This window comes from Montipora foliosa, chromosome 10 (genome assembly GCF_036669935.1).
Source record: "Montipora foliosa isolate CH-2021 chromosome 10, ASM3666993v2, whole genome shotgun sequence".
NCBI classification, from domain to species: domain Eukaryota; kingdom Metazoa; phylum Cnidaria; class Anthozoa; order Scleractinia; family Acroporidae; genus Montipora; species Montipora foliosa.
The window spans coordinates 36410871-36433632 of record NC_090878.1 but is presented as its reverse complement, the minus strand read 5'-3'; the positions used below and the strand labels follow the sequence as shown (position 1 = coordinate 36433632).

At 38.5% G+C, this 22762-nt stretch overlaps 1 protein-coding gene across 2 annotated transcripts in view; it reads left to right on the top strand.

Moving 5' to 3' along the window:
- The first annotated feature begins 2637 nt into the window (after nucleotides 1-2637).
- Nucleotides 2638-22762, top strand: part of LOC137974019 (cytoplasmic dynein 1 heavy chain 1-like) — a 115140-nt gene continuing 95015 nt past the window's right edge. For both annotated transcript variants that reach the window (XM_068820941.1, XM_068820940.1), the window contains exons 1-15: nucleotides 2638-3469; nucleotides 10265-10520; nucleotides 11435-11621; nucleotides 12856-13076; nucleotides 13427-13477; nucleotides 13980-14149; nucleotides 14448-14708; nucleotides 15486-15702; nucleotides 16102-16188; nucleotides 17380-17535; nucleotides 18457-18594; nucleotides 19046-19180; nucleotides 21611-21682; nucleotides 21900-21983; nucleotides 22171-22350. In XM_068820941.1, coding sequence (XP_068677042.1) covers nucleotides 2940-3469; nucleotides 10265-10520; nucleotides 11435-11621; nucleotides 12856-13076; nucleotides 13427-13477; nucleotides 13980-14149; nucleotides 14448-14708; nucleotides 15486-15702; nucleotides 16102-16188; nucleotides 17380-17535; nucleotides 18457-18594; nucleotides 19046-19180; nucleotides 21611-21682; nucleotides 21900-21983; nucleotides 22171-22350 — 2745 coding nt within the window. In that variant the 5' untranslated portion in view covers nucleotides 2638-2939. The remainder of the gene's footprint in view (nucleotides 3470-10264; nucleotides 10521-11434; nucleotides 11622-12855; nucleotides 13077-13426; nucleotides 13478-13979; nucleotides 14150-14447; nucleotides 14709-15485; nucleotides 15703-16101; nucleotides 16189-17379; nucleotides 17536-18456; nucleotides 18595-19045; nucleotides 19181-21610; nucleotides 21683-21899; nucleotides 21984-22170; nucleotides 22351-22762) is intronic.

The following is a 22762-nucleotide window of genomic DNA, read 5'->3' as shown; positions in this document are numbered from 1 at the left end:
TATTAGATTTCAGTCTATTATTTAGAGCCACTTCCATTATTTTTCTGTTACTCTTAGTATTTGAATTCAAATTTGTTGTAACTGCCGTGTTTTATCACATGTTTTCCAGTATTACGTCAACATCCGTTTACTATATAAATGTACATAGAAGCAATCCAATGTAAACTGTCATTGTACCTGAAGAAGGCTGATTTGGCCAGCCGAAATATAGAACACCACTAAAATCAAATCTACGTTGTACCGGCTCTTGCTCAAAATATTTAATATGCTTAAGTATCAAGTATTTTCCCCTACCCAGCAGAGGAAACACTTTGTTACTTGCCATTTTACCTGGTAATCAAAATCACTGATTGGCAAAGAAAATTGCCCAGTTACATGTGTATGTGTTTTGAATTTGTGATTTCATATTTTTTAAAGGGATTCTAAGCATTACATACAAGTAAACATACATGTTTGTGGGACCGTCTAAAAGAATTTCCTTTCACTCCAAGGATAGCCCTTGTACAGCCAAACTGGTCACTCTAAACCTAGATTTTACTTGTTCGTTTATTTTTGTCATTCTGGCCAACACTGTACCCCTGTTTAGTCAAGAGTTATTAGTACTATATACTATATTAGTATATACCAAAACAGTGGATAGCGTTGAATGTGCGTGCTGATTGGCTACTCAAACTTCGGATATCCATTTGTAGTATATACTAAAACAGTGGATAGCGTTGAGCTTGTGCGCTGATTGGCTCGTCAAACTCTGAATATCCTGTGCTATTTACCTCCGAGCAACTCGGGGAAAAAATGGCGTCCTGATTTGCATCCGTGACAAGTGAAGAAAACATCCAAATTAATTTTTTGTGCTGTATATTATGTCACTGTTTTAGTATATACTAAAACAACTATTCACCTCAGTGTTGGTGGCTAGCGTTGGATATTTACCTCGCTGCTTCGCAGCTCGGTGAATATCCACCGCTAGCCCCCTCCACTTAGGTGAATAGTTGTTAACTATTCACCTGCGAGCAATTCACGTGCAATTTGCGCCTGATATTGTTGTGATCTTTGCAGACATAACTGAATTAAAATTGATGTTACTTTTGTGTACGACACATTTCTTATACCTCCTACCCGACATGACTGCATTGTCTCCTTCATCCAATCACAGTCACACTGCCTTCATTTTGACAAACTCTAAAGGGGCAGTGTCATGCTATTTTAGTCTTACTTCAAAACACTAAAACATGTCCTTGCATCAATGAAAACCACAAAATAATACTGTAGTCGTGTTACCAATGACCACCTGAAGTGCACTGAAGCTTTTCTTTCTTGTTTGCAGTCAAGGATGGTATGGAGAGGATGGGAATGGATTAAAACTTGAAAAAACTGGCTAGTCTGTGTCTTCACAGAGACACCAACAATTAAATATGAATAGCTCTTTGTTCCATAAATGTATTTCATATCTTGTCAGTGGGTTGTCAGGAATGTTGTACGTGTGAACTAATTAAGGTACTTCTTTAGATTCTTACCCATTTTTGACCTAAAAGCAGCAAATTAAGCAAATTTTCAGTGCTCTTTAAAAACACTTTTTTAAAAAGTGTCATTAACAAACTATGGTCTGAGACCAAGGAAAGGTTACGTTCACTGCTATTTCGAGAAAGTTTGTCAAGAATAAAGTGCACGCGACAATCCCGAAAGGTAATATGGGATATGATCAATACAGTGTTTCTAACAACTGTAGCTGTTGAACCTACTTTTGTTACTTTCCTTCAGCACTCGCAAACATATATCAGTGGCCTCCCGTACGATTCTTTTAAATTTCCTTGAAAAACAGTGCACTTAAAATCACCCACAATACCTTTCAGGATTGTCGCGTGCACTTTTTCCGACAACCTTTCTCAAAATAGCTGTATACAAACGTTGGCCGTTAACTATGGCCTGAGACCCTTTGTTAAAGTGGGCAGGGTTACGAAGCCGGTTACAAAGAACATAGCTGAGAAATGTATGTTCCAAAAATGATTTTGGTTCCATGGAGATGAAAAACTCCCACCTAAGGTCGCTCGTAGGGCTACTATTGCATTGTTGGTAGGTTGAAATGAAAGTTTAATCTTTGTAAATTGATTACAATTTATGTGGAAAATGTAATGGTGGGAACATTTTATCTAGGAATAAGGAATATTTGATTCAATTTGGTGGGCTCCTGAGAATTTAGTGTGCAGCCTTGGGATTTTATTATGACCGTTGACAACCGAGGAATTGAAAATGACTCAAATCGTATCGAATCTGAAAAAAAAAAAGAAAAACACACAGGAAGGAAGTGACCCACAATGGCAATAATGGTAGCCTTTTTTTAATTGAGGATTTTGTCGTATAATCGTCTTTTCAAGTCTGTTATAGGGATTCCCATACAAGTCCTTAAATTTTTGTTGGCTTTCCTCGACACTTAGCTTGAGGTGCCTGTGGCTCCGCCCTCCAGTAATCAAATGTTTTGCTTCAAGACATACTGTTTACTGCTTCATTCAACAAACAGATGCTCTAAAATGAGATTTTTATTTGACAACTGGGATTTAGCCCAAATCTTGACCCGGAAATAACATTTATACCCCCCCCCCCCCTCCCCTCCTATCAGGACCCTCTTGAGACACTCTACACACCCCGGCAAAGAAATATATCAAGGGAAGGGTAAGGCCTCTGTATTTCCCAGTACGATGAAGGTAATTTTTACCAATCAAATTTAATAATTTACTTATGGGATTCAGAGTCCTCTTAAATTTAAACTGATTAACAAAATGTACCACACTTCTTCGTTTTTCATTCTTCCCCACCCTAGAAAGGACCGATTATTCATTTATCACGTGACTATTGAGCGTGGTAAAACTGAAGTCGAAGAAGCCGGTGAAGAAAGAAGTTCATATTTTCGATCAAAGAAAGGTTGTAATAGCATCTGACCCGCCATGGAGGGTGCCTCGGATGGAGGACTTGGTTCTCCAACTCCTCCAGAAGCGGCTGTGGTGGATGTGAAAAATTTTAGCAATTATTTGCGTCGAGTTGTACCACTTCTTCTAGAAGGCGACCCAGAAGTCCCCATCGAGCTCGACACGACTTTGAAAGACCCTCTGCATGTGGACTACATAAGAAAATTTCTGGCCGATGCCCAGACAAGAAGCCTTCTCGTGACACGAACACCACTCAAAGACGAAGAAGAGAGCGATGAAACTTCTTCCACTGAAAGCGGAGCGGAATCCGAGCGAGAAAGAGCCATATACTCAATCGATTTGGATATTCATTACACCGCGCCTAAACTGTCCAGTGTGGCCTTCATCAAACGAGGAGCGATAGTTGATGCTGACAAAAAGATTACCTCGCAAGTTCGTGTGATCAATCTTAACGAAGGATCGCCTTATGAAACACTTCATTCCTACATAAGCAATGCAGTGGCGCCGTATTTCAAGTCTTTCGTGAGAAAGTCCGGCAAAGCAGACAGGTAGTACATTTCATGTTTATTTCAGCATTCAAATGGTTGCATTCTCACGCGAATGTAGATTCCGTATTCTGGTGTTTTTTGCTAGTTTATAGCAACGTTAAATTGATTGCAAATTCGAGAATTTAGCTTTTTCCCCGGGATTGCTTCAATATCTTCGATGGGTGTGTTAAAGTATTAATATTATGCAAATTTATAGTTACACTTAGTGCTTTGTGAGACGGCCAAACTCTAATTTATTTCTTGCTTCTTGAATGGGAAATGATATTCCTGTTTGCAAATTCTCAGCATTGGGAAATGCTTGTCAACTCAACAGAAATGTATCAGCTGAGGGAAACTTAAAATATGTTGTTAGTGACTTGGAAATTCTTCAAAACCATTACGTGAACATGCAGCTCTTTCAATTTGTATACAAAAATTTGGTTTTATCAACGGAGTTGATGATGTAAATTGTGTACGGTGACCAATTTACATTATCAACTCCGTTGATAAAACCAAATTTTTGTATACTACTTCCCCACTGAGGCAGCACCACAGTTTCTTTAGATACTACCCCCTTCTTTCAATTAGTGTTTGTCTTTTTCTGTAATTATAATATACAGGAAAAAATTACTTGATTCTGATTGGCTGAGAGCAGTGCAGTTTTTTTGTAAACACAGTGCAAAAAGGAGTAAGTTCAGTCCAATTTACTCACAGAATTCTTGCTTTTCAATTGGTCAATGAGCAAGCAAAGTGAGTGATAGGCAATCAAATTCAAGCCCTAGATGGCACAATTTACGGCGCTTTTTTTTGTGATTGTGTGGTATGCATGCATTGCTTCTGCTTAACCATCTCAAAATTTTGTCATGTATATTGCTAATAAGTAATCACATGATTTTTCTGGTACAATTTGGGATAAATAAGTACTTGTAGTTTTTTTCAAATACTACATGTACAAACTGCACTTGCCAATTTGTTTGCCTTTGAAAAGATTTACTTGTGGTTGTTTATTCCAAATTGCACTCTAAATCATGTGATTACCTGTACAAAATATTTCCATGGAATCTAACCTAACAACGGCTGTTTTTATACAACAGGGTTCTCTCGATCAGTCCAGACCAGCAATATTATGCATCTCACATTTTACCGTATTTACCCGTGTATAATACGCACTTTTTTTCCGCTAAAACAGCTCCGAAAATTGAGATGCGTATATATTATACACGGAATCCATTGGTTTAGACACGCGTCCCTCATTAGCGTAAAAACAAAGACGCATTGGTTTTTGATTGAAAAGTGAAAGGCTTGACCCAGATCCACTAATAAATTAACCTTTCTGCTTAAATGAACAACTGAACAACATAGCCTTCACTTTTGAGCGATAAACTGAAACATCAAAATGGCCACGAAACTCCCTGGAGTTTACGATGTCGGTCTGATAAATAACGCTCGTTAATTTCGCTGAAGATCATCCGATTTCACAATGTTATATTATAAAACTTTGCAAAGAACACAACTACCCACTACATGTTACTGGAAATGTGGACAAAACGCCACTGATCTTCCATATGCCGTGGAACTGAATGATCAACATTACACCGCACAGAAGAAAATTAATGTCACGCAACTGTTTTGTTGGCGTGTGCTCGTGATGGATCAAATTTAAGACCAATGGTGATTTTCAAGAGGAAAACGGTGCCTAAAGTTGAAAACAAGCACAGGGTTATCAGCGACGCCCAAGAGAAAGGCCGAATGGATGCCGAAGGAATGAAGAGTTTGGCATGCTCCACGTGTTGGGACTGGGGAGACGAAGAAGCCTGCTTGTTAATGCTTTCGAAGCTCGTGTGACTGAAAGCATGAAAGGAGCATTTACAGAGTAAACACCAATTTAGCAGTAATTCTTGGTGGATTGACCTCAGTTCTGCCTGAAGAGATGATCGAGTCGTATTTTGTCAAATATGGAGTACTAAAAAAACCTTGATAACACACAAGACTACATGTATCTTGTGGACGGACAACAAGATGAACTTGTCGATGACGAATCTTGTGCGAGAGAAGTGTACGTTGAACATCAGGAAACCCCCTATGATGAAATGCATCTAGTGTTGTGATGCAATCACATGACAATGGAGCTTGAACCCTTTGTTCTTATTGTGCACCTGTGTTTTTCGCAGAAGTCTGGCTTTACAGTACGTGTACAGTCGAACCTTGATTATCCGGACTCGTTGGGACTAGATGAAATAGTCCGGATAATCGAGGGTCCAGATAATTGAGAATATGAATATTAATGAGGAATAAAAACTGATTAAATCAAGAAAGCGACATTTAATCAAAACAACAAGATGGTCTACATCCTCACTGTCCGTTGTGAATACCTGTACACGTGTCAACAAACTTCATGATCTTTTCCTTGCTCTCGCGTATATCAGATATCTGCCGTTAACTAACACCACATTCAGCTGACAAATTTGTTCCTTTTTCTTTTTTCTTTAATCGCAAAATTATAGCCTGTTTATCTTTTATTGAAAGAACGGATTGCTTACGCTTCAAGGACATGATGATTGTGAATAAACATTCGTGGTGTAGTGTACATGTAGCTTGTTCGCCGAACGAACCAATAGAGCATGAAATTTCACTGAGCAACAGAGCAACTCTAAGCCAATCAGAACTCATTCGAAAGGTCTTCATTAGTTACAACATGTGCAAGCACTGCTTTATTTTGCTTTTTGAAAGCAAAACAAATTTGCCTGTACTTTACTTTTCAACGCTGTAGTTTTAAAAAGAATATGGCTACGGATCTTGATCATGACTAGAGCACTAGAGCACTCAATTTTTGGCAGGTACAAAACACAAGTCTCAGGTCACAGGTCTCATTCATAGGTCTCTGTATTTCCAATACAGAAACAAGCCTAAACATTCATTAAAGCAACCTTTAGGCTTAATTAGACGTAAAACAAGACTTTTTAGGCCTAAGGTTAGCTTTAATGAATGTTTACAAGGCTGCTGCCTAACGGTCACCCTGTCGCCTGGGGCGCCTTACTTGGCAGCGCTTGCAGCCACATTTATATTTATTTACTTATTTATTTATATACATTATTTATACAGAAATTCCAGTTCAGAATAGCTGGTTTAAATGGAGATCTGTACAGAATGATATGAATAAGAAATAAAATAATAATTATTTTACATAAATGAAAGCAAAAAATCATTCGAAGATTTCATGAAGGTGAAAAATTAACTAAGATGATTTAGATGTTTCTTGACTCTCAGTTTAAAACTAGTGAGAGACTGATCATGGCACAAGTTACGAGTTATGGATCTGCTCCGAGGAGTGGAAGCCGTCTAGTAGATATGCTGTAGCCAAGCCATTGATCAATACACTTATAGACCTGTATGCACTTTTGGTGTTCTCTGCGGCATTGTAGGGATGGCCACTTCATTGTTTGCTATATATCGGTATTGGTAGCCTTGCAACCCGCAATTATTCCCGCAGCTCGCTTGAGAAGACGGTTAAGGTAGTTCTTGTTTCGCTGACCACAACCATCCCACACAATGCAACAGTAATCGAATAACAGTAGAACCATAGCATTAAACAGAGTAATGCAAGCTTCTTTTAGGATAACTTTTCGGGCTCTACGTAGCATTCCAAGGCGGGACGAGATTTTATTTCCGATATGTTCAATGTGTTCGTTCCATGTTAGGCATGGATCCAGAATCACGCCCACATATTTAAATTTGTATACCCTTTCAAGATCTTTGTCATTAACACTAACTGTGAATGACTGGACTGAGCTCAGTTTTTGGTGGGTTCCCATAAGGATAACTTTGGTTTTCAAGTGATTTAACATGAGTAGTTTTGGTTCAACCATTTGACAATGTGGTCGAGGTCATGGGACAGAGCAGCCTCAATAGCTTGCACAGAACTGCTTTCAAAAAACAACAGGGTGTCGTCAGCGTAAAGATGGACTTTACAGTACTTTGTTACTGACGGTAGATCGTTAATGTACATTATGAACAATAGAGGTCCCTAGACAGACCCCTGGGGCACACCATATAGTATGGGTTCAGCGTCAGATTGAATGCCATTAATGCTAACACTTTGGGTTCTATTAGTAAGATACGCATTGAACCAATTCACTGAAGAGTTACTTAGGCCAAAATCTGCCAATTTCGTAAGTATTAATTCGTGGTCGAGGGTATCAAAAGCCTTAGATAGGTCCAGAAATTCCAGGCCTGTAAGTTTTCCTTTGTCGATGTTGTGCAGAATAGTGTTTGTAATATTGATTAGGCTGGTAGCAGTAGAATGTAGTGGACGGAAACCGGATTGATAAGAAGATAGGAGGTTGTGCTTTAGTAAGAAATTATACACCATTTTGTGAACTGCCTTTTCTAGGATCTTTGCAAGGACTGGCAGAACTGAGATTGGGCGATAATTGGAGGTATCAGATTTTGAACCATACTTGAACAATGGATTTACGATGGCATGTTTCCAGCTTGCGGGAATAGACCCCTCATTTATCGACCTATTCATAAGTATGCTAGGGGTATGGCAAGTGCGTCGAAGAAGAAGTCGTGCTGGGATGTTATGTAATCCAGTAGATTTGTTGCTTTCCAATTTCTTGAGTTCTTTAGCTACAAAGGATTCACTAACTTGAGAAAGCTTGAAGTTGTTTGAGGATCGATTTGCAGGAGGTCTGGGGGCCGATAATACAGAAGTCATACGCTGTCTCAGTTTTTCAATTGCAGTAGAAAAGTACTTAGCAAAGCTCTGTGAGATCTTCTTAGGATCCTGAATAACACTGCTGTCAGTCTCAAGTGACTCAATGGTTGACATCTTAGATTTGATAGCAATGATGGATTTCAACGTTTTCCACAATTTGGACGAGTCTTTCTTATTTTCTTCAATCAAGTTGGAGTAGTAATCTTGTTTAGCATTTCTAATGAGGGGAGTTGTTTTATTTCGCAGCTCTTTGTATTTAACCCATTCTTCAGTTGTCTTTTGCTTGTGCGCCCATTTATGGTGGAAATCGCATTTTCGCATCAGTTCCCTTATCTCACAGGTTAGCCATGGTAGACTTTCAGCGCGCACTCTCTTTGTGGCAAGAGGTGCGTATTTATCAGCTGTTGCGTTAAGTGTTTCAGCAAATGCAGTCCATGCTTCGTCAACAGTCAAACTGGTGTCAACTTTCTCCCAGGAGGCCTCATGTAAATCAGCAGCAAAGTTTTCACTTGAGTAGCGTTTAAAGTTTTGGTATTGAATATTTTTCCCGGGGCTACGTAGTTTTTTCGCTCGTCTTGTCAAAAATATCAGCGAGTGATCGCTAATCGAGCACTGTAGCACACCTGACTTGATGATTTTTTCAGCGTCATTTGTAAATGCCAGGTCAATTCTCGTAGAAGAGTGTTTGGAAATGTGCATCGGTTCCTTAATGAGTTGATCTAATTGATACATATTTACCTAGTAGTTGCATGAGTTCTTTAGAGATTCTTGGCAATCTTTTAGGAAGCATAATTTCACAATTAAAGTCACAGAGTATAAGTGTCTTGACTCCTTCACTGGCTGATTGATCCAGAACGTTGTCCAAGCTTGCTTTAAACGCATCAAAAGCAGTGCTAGGTGGTTTATAAAGCGAGAATATGAGGGTTTTTTTGCGGTTTGGGAGAGTTAGCTCCAGCCAAACAGTTTCAATGTCTGGAATAGAAAGATTGGATCGTTGCCTAGCCATGAATTTCGTGCTTTAATATATGACAGTGCCGCCACCTCTTTGCGAGTCGTCACGATCTCTTCTTATGATATGGTAACCATCAATGTGGAGCTCATTATCAGACCAGGTGGAATTTAGCCAGGTTTCACTGAGACACATCACATCAAACGGATTGTCCGCCATGAGGATTTTGAATTCATCGAGGTGTTTGGGCAAACTTTGGATGTTCAGATGAGCAATTTTGAGGCCAGTAGAGTTCAGTACTGAGTATGCTTATCCTGGATTAGGGCAAATGTCACCCGATAGCAAGAGTAGAGAAGCCAAAGACCATTATTGCATGAGTCTGGGCAGTTTGGCCAATTTCATCAAAGCAGATATCTCGGTTGTCTTGTTCTTTGCTTTTAGTAGCGTTGAAGATAATTGCAGTACATAGATGTAGTTTTACCAGCATAAAAACTGTTTGAGATATTATTCAGATCATTTGAGGCAATCTGAGGCGATAGTCCTCTGATTAGAATGTAACTAATGCAAAAAATATACAATCTTTGCCACCCGCGATTCTTGCGTGGCACCGCCGCCATTGTCATTGTCACAGCGTTTCTGAATGAGTAACCCGGACAAGCACCTAACTTACACAAGGTGATTCGTCCTCACTTTTAATTACCATAATCTTATTCTGGGCTCTTGAAAAAAATGACTCCAGCTTCTGACTTAACGTTGGAAGCCCGAAGGGCTCCAGAAAAATCTTCTTAGGCAGCAGCCTTGGTTTAGGTTTGTTTCTGTATTGATAAAATAGAGATCTGTGAATGAGACCTGTGTTTTGTACCTGCCCCTCAATAATAGCGTGGAACAGACTCTGAACTGGAGACCAGTAAAAAAGAAATTGGCAAGGTGAACTGAGGGGAAAACTATGAGGAAGTGGGGGCTTTCTGTACTAAGCTTCTTCTCTTTTCCTTTTTAAAAAAGTCTCCAACTTGGCTGCCTCTGCACTGTCATTAGTTTTCCTTATGTTCCACAATTATTCATTTTGTTCTCTAATATACATGTAGGACTGGCCCCTGGCTAACTCAATCTGTTTGATGTTTGAGTACGCTTTCATTTTTTATATTCTTAGGGATGGCGACAAAATGGTACCATCTGTGGAAAAGAAGATTGCAGAGCTGGAAATGGGCCTCCTTCATTTGCAACAAAACATCGACATCCCTGAAATTTCCCTTGCTATTCATCCCACTGTCACAGCAATGGTCAAGAAAACAGCTGAAGAAGGTCGTAGACCAAAAGTTCAAGATTTTGGAGATAAAGTTGAAGATTCAAGTTTCTTGAATCAGTTGCAGAATGGGGTTAACAGATGGATTAAAGAAATTCAAAAGGTTTGTAATCTACTTGAGGTCTTTTTGGCTGTTGTTTAAACATTCTTCCTCGGTTGAATAGTTTACAGAGGTTTTTGCTTTTCCCATTTCATTGATAACTGTCAGTTTTGCTGATTTGAGGGTGTATGCTAAGGCTTACCTCATGTCTAGCCAACCGTTAAATGGAATACTGCATCTTATGGCAGGCAATTCCTTGCCACCCACCTTTAAGCTACTATTTTTAGCACCCTTCACCTGTTATGAGCTTCATGCCAGCCAACATTAATTTTAGAGCACTAATGTTATAAACTCTGCGTAAGTTTCTACAAATTATTTGTTAACTCGCGTGTATAAGTTAAACATACACTCACTATCACCTTCATACCATTATTATCACTATTTATTACATTTTTTATCTCGGATGTTGCCTTTCTAGCCTTCTGATTGGTTCACTCAATCTTGGTCATCAGGTCATACTGTATGACCTAATATGGAAACTCAATTTAAGAGACAAGTGTTGCCCAGCTGAATAATGTGTGCAGGACCAAAATTTCCCAGGACAAAACATCTGACAAGTTTTGATGAAATTATTTTAATAATGCAATGTGCACTTGTTGGATGCGAAACTTGTTATAGCCAACTTGGTGCTACACGTCTCTTTGGCTATTTTCCTTCTCATATGCAACAATTGCACTCATGGAATAATAACTATTGTTAAATATTACCTGGGCTAATTAAATCAGTGGAAAGAAAGAGGGTGGATGTGACCAAGAAGCAGTTAACAACAAGTTCCTCAAAAGCACATGGGTTAACCCGAATATTCCACATACGGTATAAGGACATAATATAATTTTTTTTTTATGAAACACATGATTATTTTTGCTTTGTTCATTTCAATCAAGAGATGACCCTATTGTACCTTTGTTTACCATCAGGTGACCAAACTTGACCGTGACCCTGCATCTGGCACTGCCTTGCAAGAAATCAGCTTCTGGCTCAACCTCGAGCGAGCTTTGTTAAGGATCCAAGATATCAGAGAAAGTCCCGACATTGCTCTCACTCTTGACATCTTGAAGCATGGCAAACGATTTCATGCTACTGTCAGTTTTGACACTGATACAGGTGATTTTCATGTTTGCAGTAATATCACTCAAAGAAAATTAAGAGCAGGGCTAAGCCCTGTTACACCCGAATCAGAACCCATAGATAAGTAAAATCCTTAAGTTTGCTCTTAAGTAAAACTTTTTTTTTTCTTGTGCTGATATTGCTCTCATGCAAGTAAAAACGTTTTCTCTCACACACTGCTAGGAGCCATGCCAAGCCAAACCACACAGCATGACCTTTATTAACATAAGAACATCAAATTTGTCATACAAAGACACAAAAAAGTGGCTAGAGAATAAGTTCACCTCAACTTAACACATTCTACAAGTACTCCACGGGTGGGTGGGGCATGTCAGGCAATCGCGGATGGCAAAACCTGAAACCTACACAAACCACGTGACCTGAAACCCCCCGCACACCTGTACCCAGACTCCCAACCGTGTGTGAGAAAAACGTTTTCCGCTTCTTTCATTCTTCAGCCAGAGGAAAACCACACTTACAAAAAAAGGTTTTGGACAGTTAATGTTATTACATGTAGGTGTGAAATCACATAAAGCACATCTCAGATTGTACTAGACCCAAACATGCCCAGAATAAAACTTCCTGAAATGTGTTTAATCCATTGACACCTGAAGCACCCTGGGCTGCCCCATTGACAAGTAAATTCTTCATCTGAGAGGTTTTGTTTGGTTTTTCACTTTTGTTTTCCACCATGCTGTAAATAAGATGGTTACATGAGGTTAATAATATAAGCAAAGGTAACTTGGATGAACTTAATGAATACAATGCACAGGTCTGTACATGTATTTGTGTCATAATGAATGCAAAGTTGCTGTATACATGTACGTATTGTAAATAATGTAAAGTAGCTGTATAATTAAGTATCGTAAATAGTGTAAAGTGTATTTTTAAAAATAATAAAATAAAATCAAAAAAAAAAAGAACTTGGATAGAACTGCTCATCAACTGACATTGCGCATGGGCATGCACCGTCACTGTTTGCACACATTTTTTTGCTTTATTCCCACCCACCTTCTCCTGAGGGAAGAAATGGTGATTATAAGTTTTTTCCACTGGGAGGACAGTGTGATGGGTGCCTCAGTTGACCAGTGGCTAGGTTGCCATGGTTACCTCGTTTTGATTAAGCGTTATTTGCTGTATGGCACCTACTCTCCAATCATGTACTGACAAGTTAATGTTACTTGTTTCATTGGCTTTTTAAAAGAGAACAAAAATAATTTATTTGTTTTAGGATTGAAGCAAGCTCTGGCTACTGTCAATGATTACAATCCACTGATGAAGGATTTCCCCTTGGATGACCTGCTGGCAGCCACAGAACTGGACAAGATACGAGCTGCGTTAACAGCCATTTTCACTCATCTGAAAAAGATCCGAAGCACTAAGTATCCGATTCAGAGAGCCCTGCGTCTTGTAGAAGCCATTTCACGTGATCTAAGTTCACAGCTTTTGAAGGTACAGTGTACATACTGTTCAGCGTTTGCGCGAATCTGAGCAACTCCTTTCTTTCAATGATTATAAATATTTTCACATTATTACATTCACACTGATTTTTTTGAGGGTGATGAAGTGTCTCCTTGCTCTACAATGTCTTTCATCTCTTACTGTTGAAGTGCAGACAAAAATATTATCATCACAAAATAGTCCCCTAAACTCTGCTTGTCTGGATCACTTGATGTTGGACTTAGCAAAATTGTTATTGCATCTAATCACTGTGTGATTTATGCATTAATTTTTTGGACATGTTTGTTGTGTTGTGCTCTGATGCACATAAGAATACTAAATTTATTTTGTTCATTGTGCAGGTTTTGGGAACCCGGCGGTTAATGCACATAAATCATGAAGACTTTGAAAAGGTTAGTGTTAAGGACGGTGCCTACTAATTCAAAGGTATTTTTGTGCGGTTTGCTGAATACATGGGAAAAGCATATCTTAACAAGTGTTATTGAAATCCAAAAAGAAAATAGGGGTAACCACGCATTTTTTGAAGATAATTAATCAACAATATTTGTAAAAAGCTTTAAAATACAAAGCAATGTATGGCGTTCTTTTCCAAATTGAAGCTTAATTATCTCTGAAAAATGCATGGCTACCCCCAGTTTTCTTTTTGGATACCAAGATCACTTAGTAAGTTCTGCTTTCTTGGCATAGTTTTGAACCACGCAAAATATCACAGCCTGTATTAATAAGCACCAGCAATAGGAAATACGAGTAGTATCTCGAGATGCGCAGAACGTATGCACAATGACAATAGTAGGCACGGTCCTTAATCTTTAGCAGCCTAATGTAGCAAACATTATCATTCATAAATTATAATGGAAAACCTTATTTAAATGTACATGTACTTTTCTTTCTTAGATCATGGTTGCTTGTTTTGAAGTGTTCACCACTTGGGATGATGAATATGAAAAACTTCAAACACTTTTAAGAGATATAGTTAAGAAAAAGAGAGAAGAGAGCCTCAAGATGGTGTGGAGAGTGAATCCAGCACACAAACGGCTTCAGGCACGACTTGATCAGATGAGAAAGTACGAATTAAAATAAAACCATTATTCTTTTAAAATAAAACATATTATTTTGTAATAGTTAATGTAAGTGGTTTGAGTCCATGCAGCATCTACATTTTTTTGTTTCTACTAAAAGCAAAAAAAAAAAATCACTTTGCAAACAGCTCTTGCTCAGCAATTTTTTCACTTGTTGTGGATCTTTCGGCAGCCTTTTTTTACAAACAGGCCTACATTTTGATACAATGTACTTACATGTACCCTTGCAGATTAGTAAACTTTAGATTGCATTATTTAACTGGGTCTTTCTCTTTTATTTCAGGTTCCGTCGTCAGCATGAACAACTTCGAGCTGTCATTGTTCGTGTTCTTCAGCCCCCTGCTGTCAGTCAAGCAACTCCCACAAGTCCAGGTGGTCCTTCTAGTAGCACTGAAGATGAGGAGGCAAAACCTAAAGTTTTGCTTGATCCAGCTGATGCAAATGCAATTCAGGAGGTGAATCTTGCTTATGAGAATGTCAAAGAAGTTGATGGTCTTGATGTATCAAAGGATGGAAGTGAGGCATGGGAAGGAGCTATCAAGAGGTTTGTTCGTCTAAAGCCAATGATACATAGTTCAACATTGGTTGATCAACAAATGTTGCAGCTCTTGTTCAACAAATGTTGAACAGTGTGTCGTGTCGTGTTGAATGTTGAAATATGCCATTCAACGCGTTGAATGTTGATGGGGAACGATGTTGAGCGAAAATAGAGACGAGCTCTATTCCGTTCAACACGTTTGTGCAACATTGTTCAACATTTGTTGAGCAACAAATGTTGCAAGATGTTGAACCGTGTATCATTGGCTTAAAGTTCTTCTAAGATCAATTTTTTCTTTCTTTTTTCTTTTTGTGATTTTTCTTTTCCCCAAACTACAAAGGAAAGAGTCATTTGAACGATGATGAAAGTAATGGAATTTGGGGATTGATTCTGTTCTTGAGATGTCACAAACTCCTTGGTGGTTTAATACAGTATACCTATCCTTGACAACCCATTACAGTCACGGTGTTTTAAATGTTACTGAAAGTGAACAAAATACAACATTAGTATAGTAACTACTGTTTAAACCTGAAGAGGAGACATCTCTGTCATTTAAATTTGCAAAATTCTGGTCTGATTAGATTAGACATCTTAAGGTGGGTCATGCTATAGGGCAAAGTATGCATTTGTGTTGTGATGTTGAGATTTTAAGGAAAAATTAATAGTAATTCTAAGATTTGAAATTATTACTACAAGTAAGTGTAATGTGTGTAGCACAGTTACGGTATTTGTATAGTGTACATGTAACTTGAAACAAGTTTTAAAGTCGTAACTCTTTGTTAGGTATGATGAGCGCATTGACAGGGTGGAGACGCGCATCACTGCACGCCTGCGTGATCAGCTGGGAACCGCCAAGAATGCCAATGAGATGTTCAGGATCTTCTCCAGATTCAATGCTCTGTTCGTTCGGCCACACATCCGAGGTGCCATTCGTGAGTACCAGACACAGTTGATTCAAAGAGTGAAGGATGACATTGAGGCACTTCATGACAAGTTTAAGGTGGGGTTGGCTTAGCCTTTTCTTAACATACTTGTAGTCAACAGGTTATTAGCCGATGATTCCTATTGTCCTTTCGAAAAGTGTTTCGACATTTATAATACTGTATTGTAGTTACTGTAATGAATGGGCCAAAATTAATCAGTCATGTCCAACCCTTCTCACCCCATTCCCTTCCTACTTTGTCATTGATTTGTGATGTTGTTTTATACAGAACAGACTGCCCTATAAAGTCAATAGTAGGGAAAGTGGAGGTTGTTCTTTGGAAAAAGTTGACATAAATCATCTATGTGAAATGACTTGTGTAGTGAAGCTTTGAGAGGGACCATTTAAGTTGTTATAGAGAGATGTGTTTTTGTGAATGGGGTGAAAGCAATGATAGTGATCCACTTTATGTTTTAGGTTCAGTACCCTTACAGCAAAGCTTGTAAGATGAGCAAAGTACGGGATTTGCCTCCAGTATCAGGTTCCATCATCTGGGCCAGACAGGCAAGTATTGGTGTCACCAACAACCTTATCAGCAAGTTGGATAGAGGGTTTTTAAGGGAAAATGTCATGGTTAATGTAGTTGTGACATTTTTAAAAGGATAAAAATGGAGATGACCTGAAAACACTGAGCCCCAGTCCAGTCCAAATTGGGTTGAGGGACTTACATCCTATTTCGGGCATGGTATAAAATAATAACAACCAAAGGTTTGACTTACCGGTTATTGGATAGACCACCCGTGTTGGCGAAATCTAAACCATTATGCTCTGCTACATGTAATTTAACAGTCGAGACCAATGCTCAGGCTCGGCTATGAGGTACATGTATATTAATCATATATTGCCACTTTCTTGGCTGTGGACTGGAGTGCTTTGAAAAAGACTGTTAAGTTCCTTCTGTCATTTTGAAGAGAGAGAGGTTGTGTTCTATGTACATTTGGGTGCAGAGAGTGAGGGGAATTATGATTCTTGGTAATAATTTAAAGCAAAGTGGAAGTTGTTCCAGTATAGTCCACTGTTTGATTTGAGAGCTGACTTGAATATTGTGGCACAGGAATTTGCAATCTTAGATGAATTCATTGCATTGAGATGAATGAATGATGCGTTGGTGAAATCACTTCGCTTTCAAAATCAAGTGCAAAGTCCTGAAGTTAACTCGGTGGATCAAGGGAACAGTGGTTAAATAATTATCTGGCTTGCCTCTTTTGAGTCACTTGTGGCAACTGATTCATTGCAAATCTTCAACCCGGGTTCTCAGCTGCTTAACCTATTGACACCTAAATGGCAGAGTGGTTAGTGCACTCGCCTCCTATCAGTGTGGCCCAGGTTTGATTCCCAGATTCAGTGTCATATGTGGCTTGAGTTTGTTGGTTCTCTACTCTGCACTGAGAGGTTTTTCTCTGGGTACTCCGGTTTCCCCTCTTCTCAAAAAACAACATTTTGATGTGATTTGTGTTAATTGTTGATTTCAGTTTTCAGTGTCCCCAATTAGTGCTCTAGTGCTAGAAGACTAGACACTTAAATAAGTTCCTTTCATTTCCTTTTTTTTCCTAGAACACCCCAGTTGACCAGTAAAATCGTCTGGTGTTAGACAGAGTAAAATCTGACTTACTCCCAGGGGTCAATGGATTAAAGTCATCATTGTGCTGTAGCCACTAGTTTTATTGTCTAACAATGCTTCCTTTTCTTCTCCAGATCGATCGCCAGTTGTCAGCTTACATGAGGCGTGTGGAGGATGTCCTTGGCAAAGGCTGGGAAAATCATGTCGAGGGACAAAGGCTCAAAGCTGATGGAGACAGCTTCCGGCAGAAGCTCAACACTCAAGAACTGTTTGATGAATGGTCTAAAAAGGTGGGTACATGTACACTGTATGCTCCTTTCTTTAAGCAGAATTCTCCATACAGGACCAAAAAATCCCATTGGTACAGTACATAGTTAAATTGGGCTTTAAACTGAGGGATGCTACCGGTAATCCAACACCAAAACCATTAGCTACATGTAACTCCTTTCTTTCAAAGTTCACTTGCCCTTGCAAGTGTACATGTACATCTGTAATTTTAAAGTGTACCTGCTTGAGGTTGTACCATGCCAGAACAGTCCATTTTACACGTCTGTGCTTAGTTACCTGGCCTATGAATGACAGTGAGGCTGGAGTTGATCTTGTTTTGATAGAAACCTCACTGCCTTTCGTATGTAAATTCTTACTAATTAGCATGACAACAAGAAAGGGAGGGAGGTCTGTATCATAACAAGATCAACACCAGCCTCACTTTCATTTAAAGGCCAGGTAACAAAGGACACAACTGTAAAGAGGTCTATTAGAGAAATGGTGAGGTTCTGAAATGATTATTCCTGCGGTGGGACCAAGAAAAAAAAATAGACAATTTTATAGGCAAGCTTCTAGGAGCTACTTATAAACAACTAAGGAGAACAATTATTAACATGTAGCCAGCACATAAGCATTTATTTCTGTCCTACTAACATTTTAGACAATGACTAAATTAAGGAAAGCCTGACCATTTACAGTGTGATGAAATGGTATATGAAATGAATCATATATTAACTGCGGATATGAAATCAAGTGAAGCTATGATCTTCACAGTTATGAGCGCGATTTTTGCAATTGCGTAGATATAGAGAAGCCTGAAAAATTCAGGACTTCAACGCCTAAATTTTTCAGGCTTCTCTATGCAATTGCAAAAATTGCGCTCATAACTGCGAAGATCATAGCTTCACTTCATTTACAGTGTGTTTCTATCTTTCTTTTCACAGGTGCAGCAGCGAAACCTTGGTGTCTCAGGGCGCATCTTCACAATCGAAAGCACAAGAGCCCGTGGAGGGGGAGGCAGAGGGACTGTGTTGAAACTGAAAGTCAATTTCTTGCCAGAAATCATCACTTTGTCGAAAGAGGTATTGAAAAGTAGCATTGAATGCAGAATTGATTTAGCACATGTATATACAATTACATGTAGTGCAAGCAATAATTTAAGGAGTGTTAGTTTGGGACACTACAGTTTTAATTGTTTGGTTATGGGACTCTGTGGAGAATTGTGGGGAAATGTATTGAAAAGCAAAAAGTAAACACTTTTGTAGTGCAGATGTAACAGATAAAGGCTGGAACTTGTGTTACCTTTGCCCTTTAACCCTAACCTATGTTATTGTATCTGTTGCAATCTTACGTGATGACTTATGGTTTGTGCATTTTTATCCCAAAATGCAAATCAATCCTAGTACATGTATATTTTACCTCTCAGTTTGTACACGATTAATTATTTCTCTGTATACAGATACATTTGGAATTATTGTTTCCAGGATATCGTACGGCTTTGTAACATACCAGCCTTTAATAATTATTTTTCAGGTTCGTAACTTGAAATGGCTTGGATTCAGAGTTCCATTGGCCATTGTGAACAAAGCTCATCAAGCCAATCAGCTGTATCCATTTGCCATCTCGCTCATTGAGAGTGTGCGCACCTATGAAAGGACTTGTGAAAAGGTAAAATAAACTGGGTTTGTTCTTGAAAATTTTTATTCTACAGGTCGAGTCAACAGGTACTGGGTTAGTGAAACAGTCTAAGCTTTTTTCATACTTAAAATTGTCTGCATTTGAGGCTACAACTGGAGGTTGGGTACCTTCCATTTCCAGGGAATTTGGCAGAAAATTTGCAGCCAGCCAACCAGACTCTCTGTTGCTAATTCCTTTTAATTGCATTCAAACACATTATCATTGAAGCACGATTGGATGAATAAAAAATAAAGAGAGTCAATGGAGTACCATGTACGTTTCTTATAGTCACTCAAAAAAGAACCCAAGTTTGACTTGGAGGAACAGCTATTGGTGACAGGGGTGATTTTTCGATTTATTTTATGTATGTATCGATGTTATTTATCAGCCGAGAAGGTTTTATTGGGGATAAAAAGTGTTTCTGAATGTTGATTTATGCGATAATTATACATGTATCTCCTGTTACAGTTGATTTCAAATTACTTTACCACGCCACGTTGTGAATTTTGTTGGGAAATTGGATACTAGGTTACAAAGTAGCCAATTACATGTCGAATTAGACAACCAAATTGCGAACTTTGAAATTCACTTCCCAACTTCTGCCAGATCGAAATTCACAATTCACCAAATGAGCCTGTTGCTGTCTGAGGTTTGTGAAATTATAAACAAGTGGTTTGAGGATTCAACACCATTCAAAATAGCGCTGTAATTACAATTTACCAAGAAAGACAAATGTAAATATTGTCGATAAGTTTGTATGTACAATCATGTAAAAGGAGTAAGCGAGAACAGTCTCAAGCATTGAAGAACGTTAACTGTGGATGATTGTTTTTACATGCAGTTTTCTAAACAATAGAAGCCAATTACATGTATTATGAAGTGGAGGAAATAAATTAATTTAAGGCTAATCGAAAATTGAAGAGAAAATAGACAGGTGGTTACCCTAAATTCTTTAGAAATTGCTTGTCATAGCGAGACTAGAAACAGGCCTTCTGTTATTATGCGATGGTGCAATTTTGCACAATCGACCTCAAACCGCATCCGATCGCACAATTCACGAAAAATCGCATAATTCACAAAAGGACGCACAAAATTCATAAAATGCAACATAAATCAATACGTTTCTTAGAAATTCCTGCGTAAATACGTCATTTTTAAGATGATTTATCTTGCAAAAAGGCTAAAAAACCTTTGTCACCTTTGATTTCGTAAACATTCGAAGTTCAAGGCTTTATTTTTCATGTCGGGGACCTGGTACAAGTCTCCTTCTGTTGGTGCAACACAAACACACCCTTATATACACACCACTGAAATGACACAGTTGCCTTCTCTTAGAGAAGAGATTTGTGAAAAATAAGCGAAGTTGTAAGTTTTTCGGCAAAATGTAGTCTCTTTCGTTGAAAACTGATGAAAACTTACTCATGGATAAGTTTGTTGTGAAAACGCTCGCTTTTTCTTCGACAAAGAAGGAAGTTCCCACCTTCCGCCCAATCTGACAGCTCACGATCGAGCAAGAAAGTACCTCACAGGTACGCTCCACGTGGACGATGGACTGATGTTTTTCTCGTCGTGCAATATTAGGGCCTTTTATACGAGAGAAAATAAGCTGCGGCTTACTCTCGCCACGGTGTACAAAATATGCAAAAGGAACTATTTATACGAATATATATTCCCAGGTCAATATAAGCCGCGGCTTGAAAAAGACGTGAACGCAGATTTTGTACCATTTATACGGGGTGAACATTCGAGTCTTCTGTAAGCCGGCGGCCAGAGAAAGCCGTGGCTTATTTTCTCTCATATAAATGGGGATATGGCCCTATTGTGATTGATCATCTTCGGAAGTTCGTGGTTGACAAGCACCTTGATCATTCATTTGGCATGTTAGCTGTGTCCTTTCAACTTTTAACGTGGTGCACCGGTAGTGCAGAAGACCTCATTTTTTTTATTTATCCCAACTAATGTCGATCGAGATACTTACCATTAGGGCAGCAAAAAAGTGTTTTTCTTAACCTGAAACCTTATAAAACAAGCTTAAAATTGCTGAGAAAAAAATCACATAATTTGCATTATTTATCACACAATTGGCCTTTCTAATCGCACAATCTGCCCTGAAAAAATCGCATAATTTGCATTTTTTTAATCGCACCCTATCAGAAGGCCTGTAGAAAGGCTTATTAGCTTTAAAATAGAAGAATAATTTATTTGTTCACCATTATGAAAGAGGTCTACATGTATAGGGTACATTTTCCACAGGTTATTATAGCAGGCAATAATGTTTGCAATAAGTGGGCACTGTCATACTCTTGAAAATGCGTTGCAATTTGGAAAAATAAACAAAAATATCAATGTGAAAAAAATCACTCGTAAAGTAGGTTTTCCTAAATGTCCGTCTGAAGTTTTTGGTCTCTCATTGTTTGAAAGGTTGAAGAGAAGAACTCTATTTCACCTCTTGTTGCTGGTTTGAGAAAGGAAGTGCAAGCACTGATAACTGAAGTGAGTATATTAATTATTTTCAAAATGCTGGTATTTCTCTCTCTCTGTAAGTGAAAGAGTCAGAGGACAGTGTACATCGATGAAAGTAAAATTTAATGTTCCCTAGTGCAAGACAATCTTTTTTGTTCAAGACCTTTTTGATTTGGTATACCTCCTGTTTTTAACTCTGTTAAATTCCACTTAATTGCATTAATAATTATTGATGGTTTTGTTGCAGGGCATGGTTCTTGTTTGGGAATCTTACAAGCTGGATCCTTATGTGCAGAAGCTTGCTGAAGCTGTGTTCAATTTTCAAGAAAAGGTATAAACAGTTTGGCCTTCTGCTTAAATTTTATAGCACGAACATGCCTTCTTGGTGTTAAAAGAATTCTTAAGGGAGACAATAAATGATACTGCAATTATGATACTCCTAAAAAGCCACAGACAGTTTCATAACAATGGCATGTATTTATTGATAATTGTTTCAAGTATTTGAACTTGTTTTGTAGGTTGATGACTTGCTTGGTAGTGTTGAAAAGATTGACATTGAGGTGCGCTCCCTGGAAACATGTGCTTACAACTGTCAGACTTTTAGAGATGTCCTGGGCAAAGTTCAGCGTGCTGTGGACGAGTTGAACCTTCATTCATATTCCAACCTACCACAATGGGTGGCCACTCTAGATCTGCAGGTGATTGATGCCTTTAGTCCTGGAAATGAAATAATGTTAAAAGATCAAATGAATGTTCTTTAAACTACAAGAAAATATTAATTTCTGCTTTAATTGGCAAATCTGTGACTCTGGTCCTATTTCCCTTAATCCCGATCTGTACATGTGGCTGTGCAGTATCTTTGCCCTTTGTGCCATCTGGGGTTGACTTCTCAAATAGCTGAAGGTCACAAAGAAAGATTCTTCAGTCCTTCAATATCGATGTTTATAATTTTGTCAACTTCGAGAATAATATGTGTAAAAGAAGACACAGCATCTATTTTCTTGCCAGTTTTTCCAGTCTTCCGGTTACACATGCATTCAAAGCACGGACGAGTTTTGAGTGAGCTTGTTGATTTGATTTGACTTTTGACTTGCTAACTTTACTGAAGTA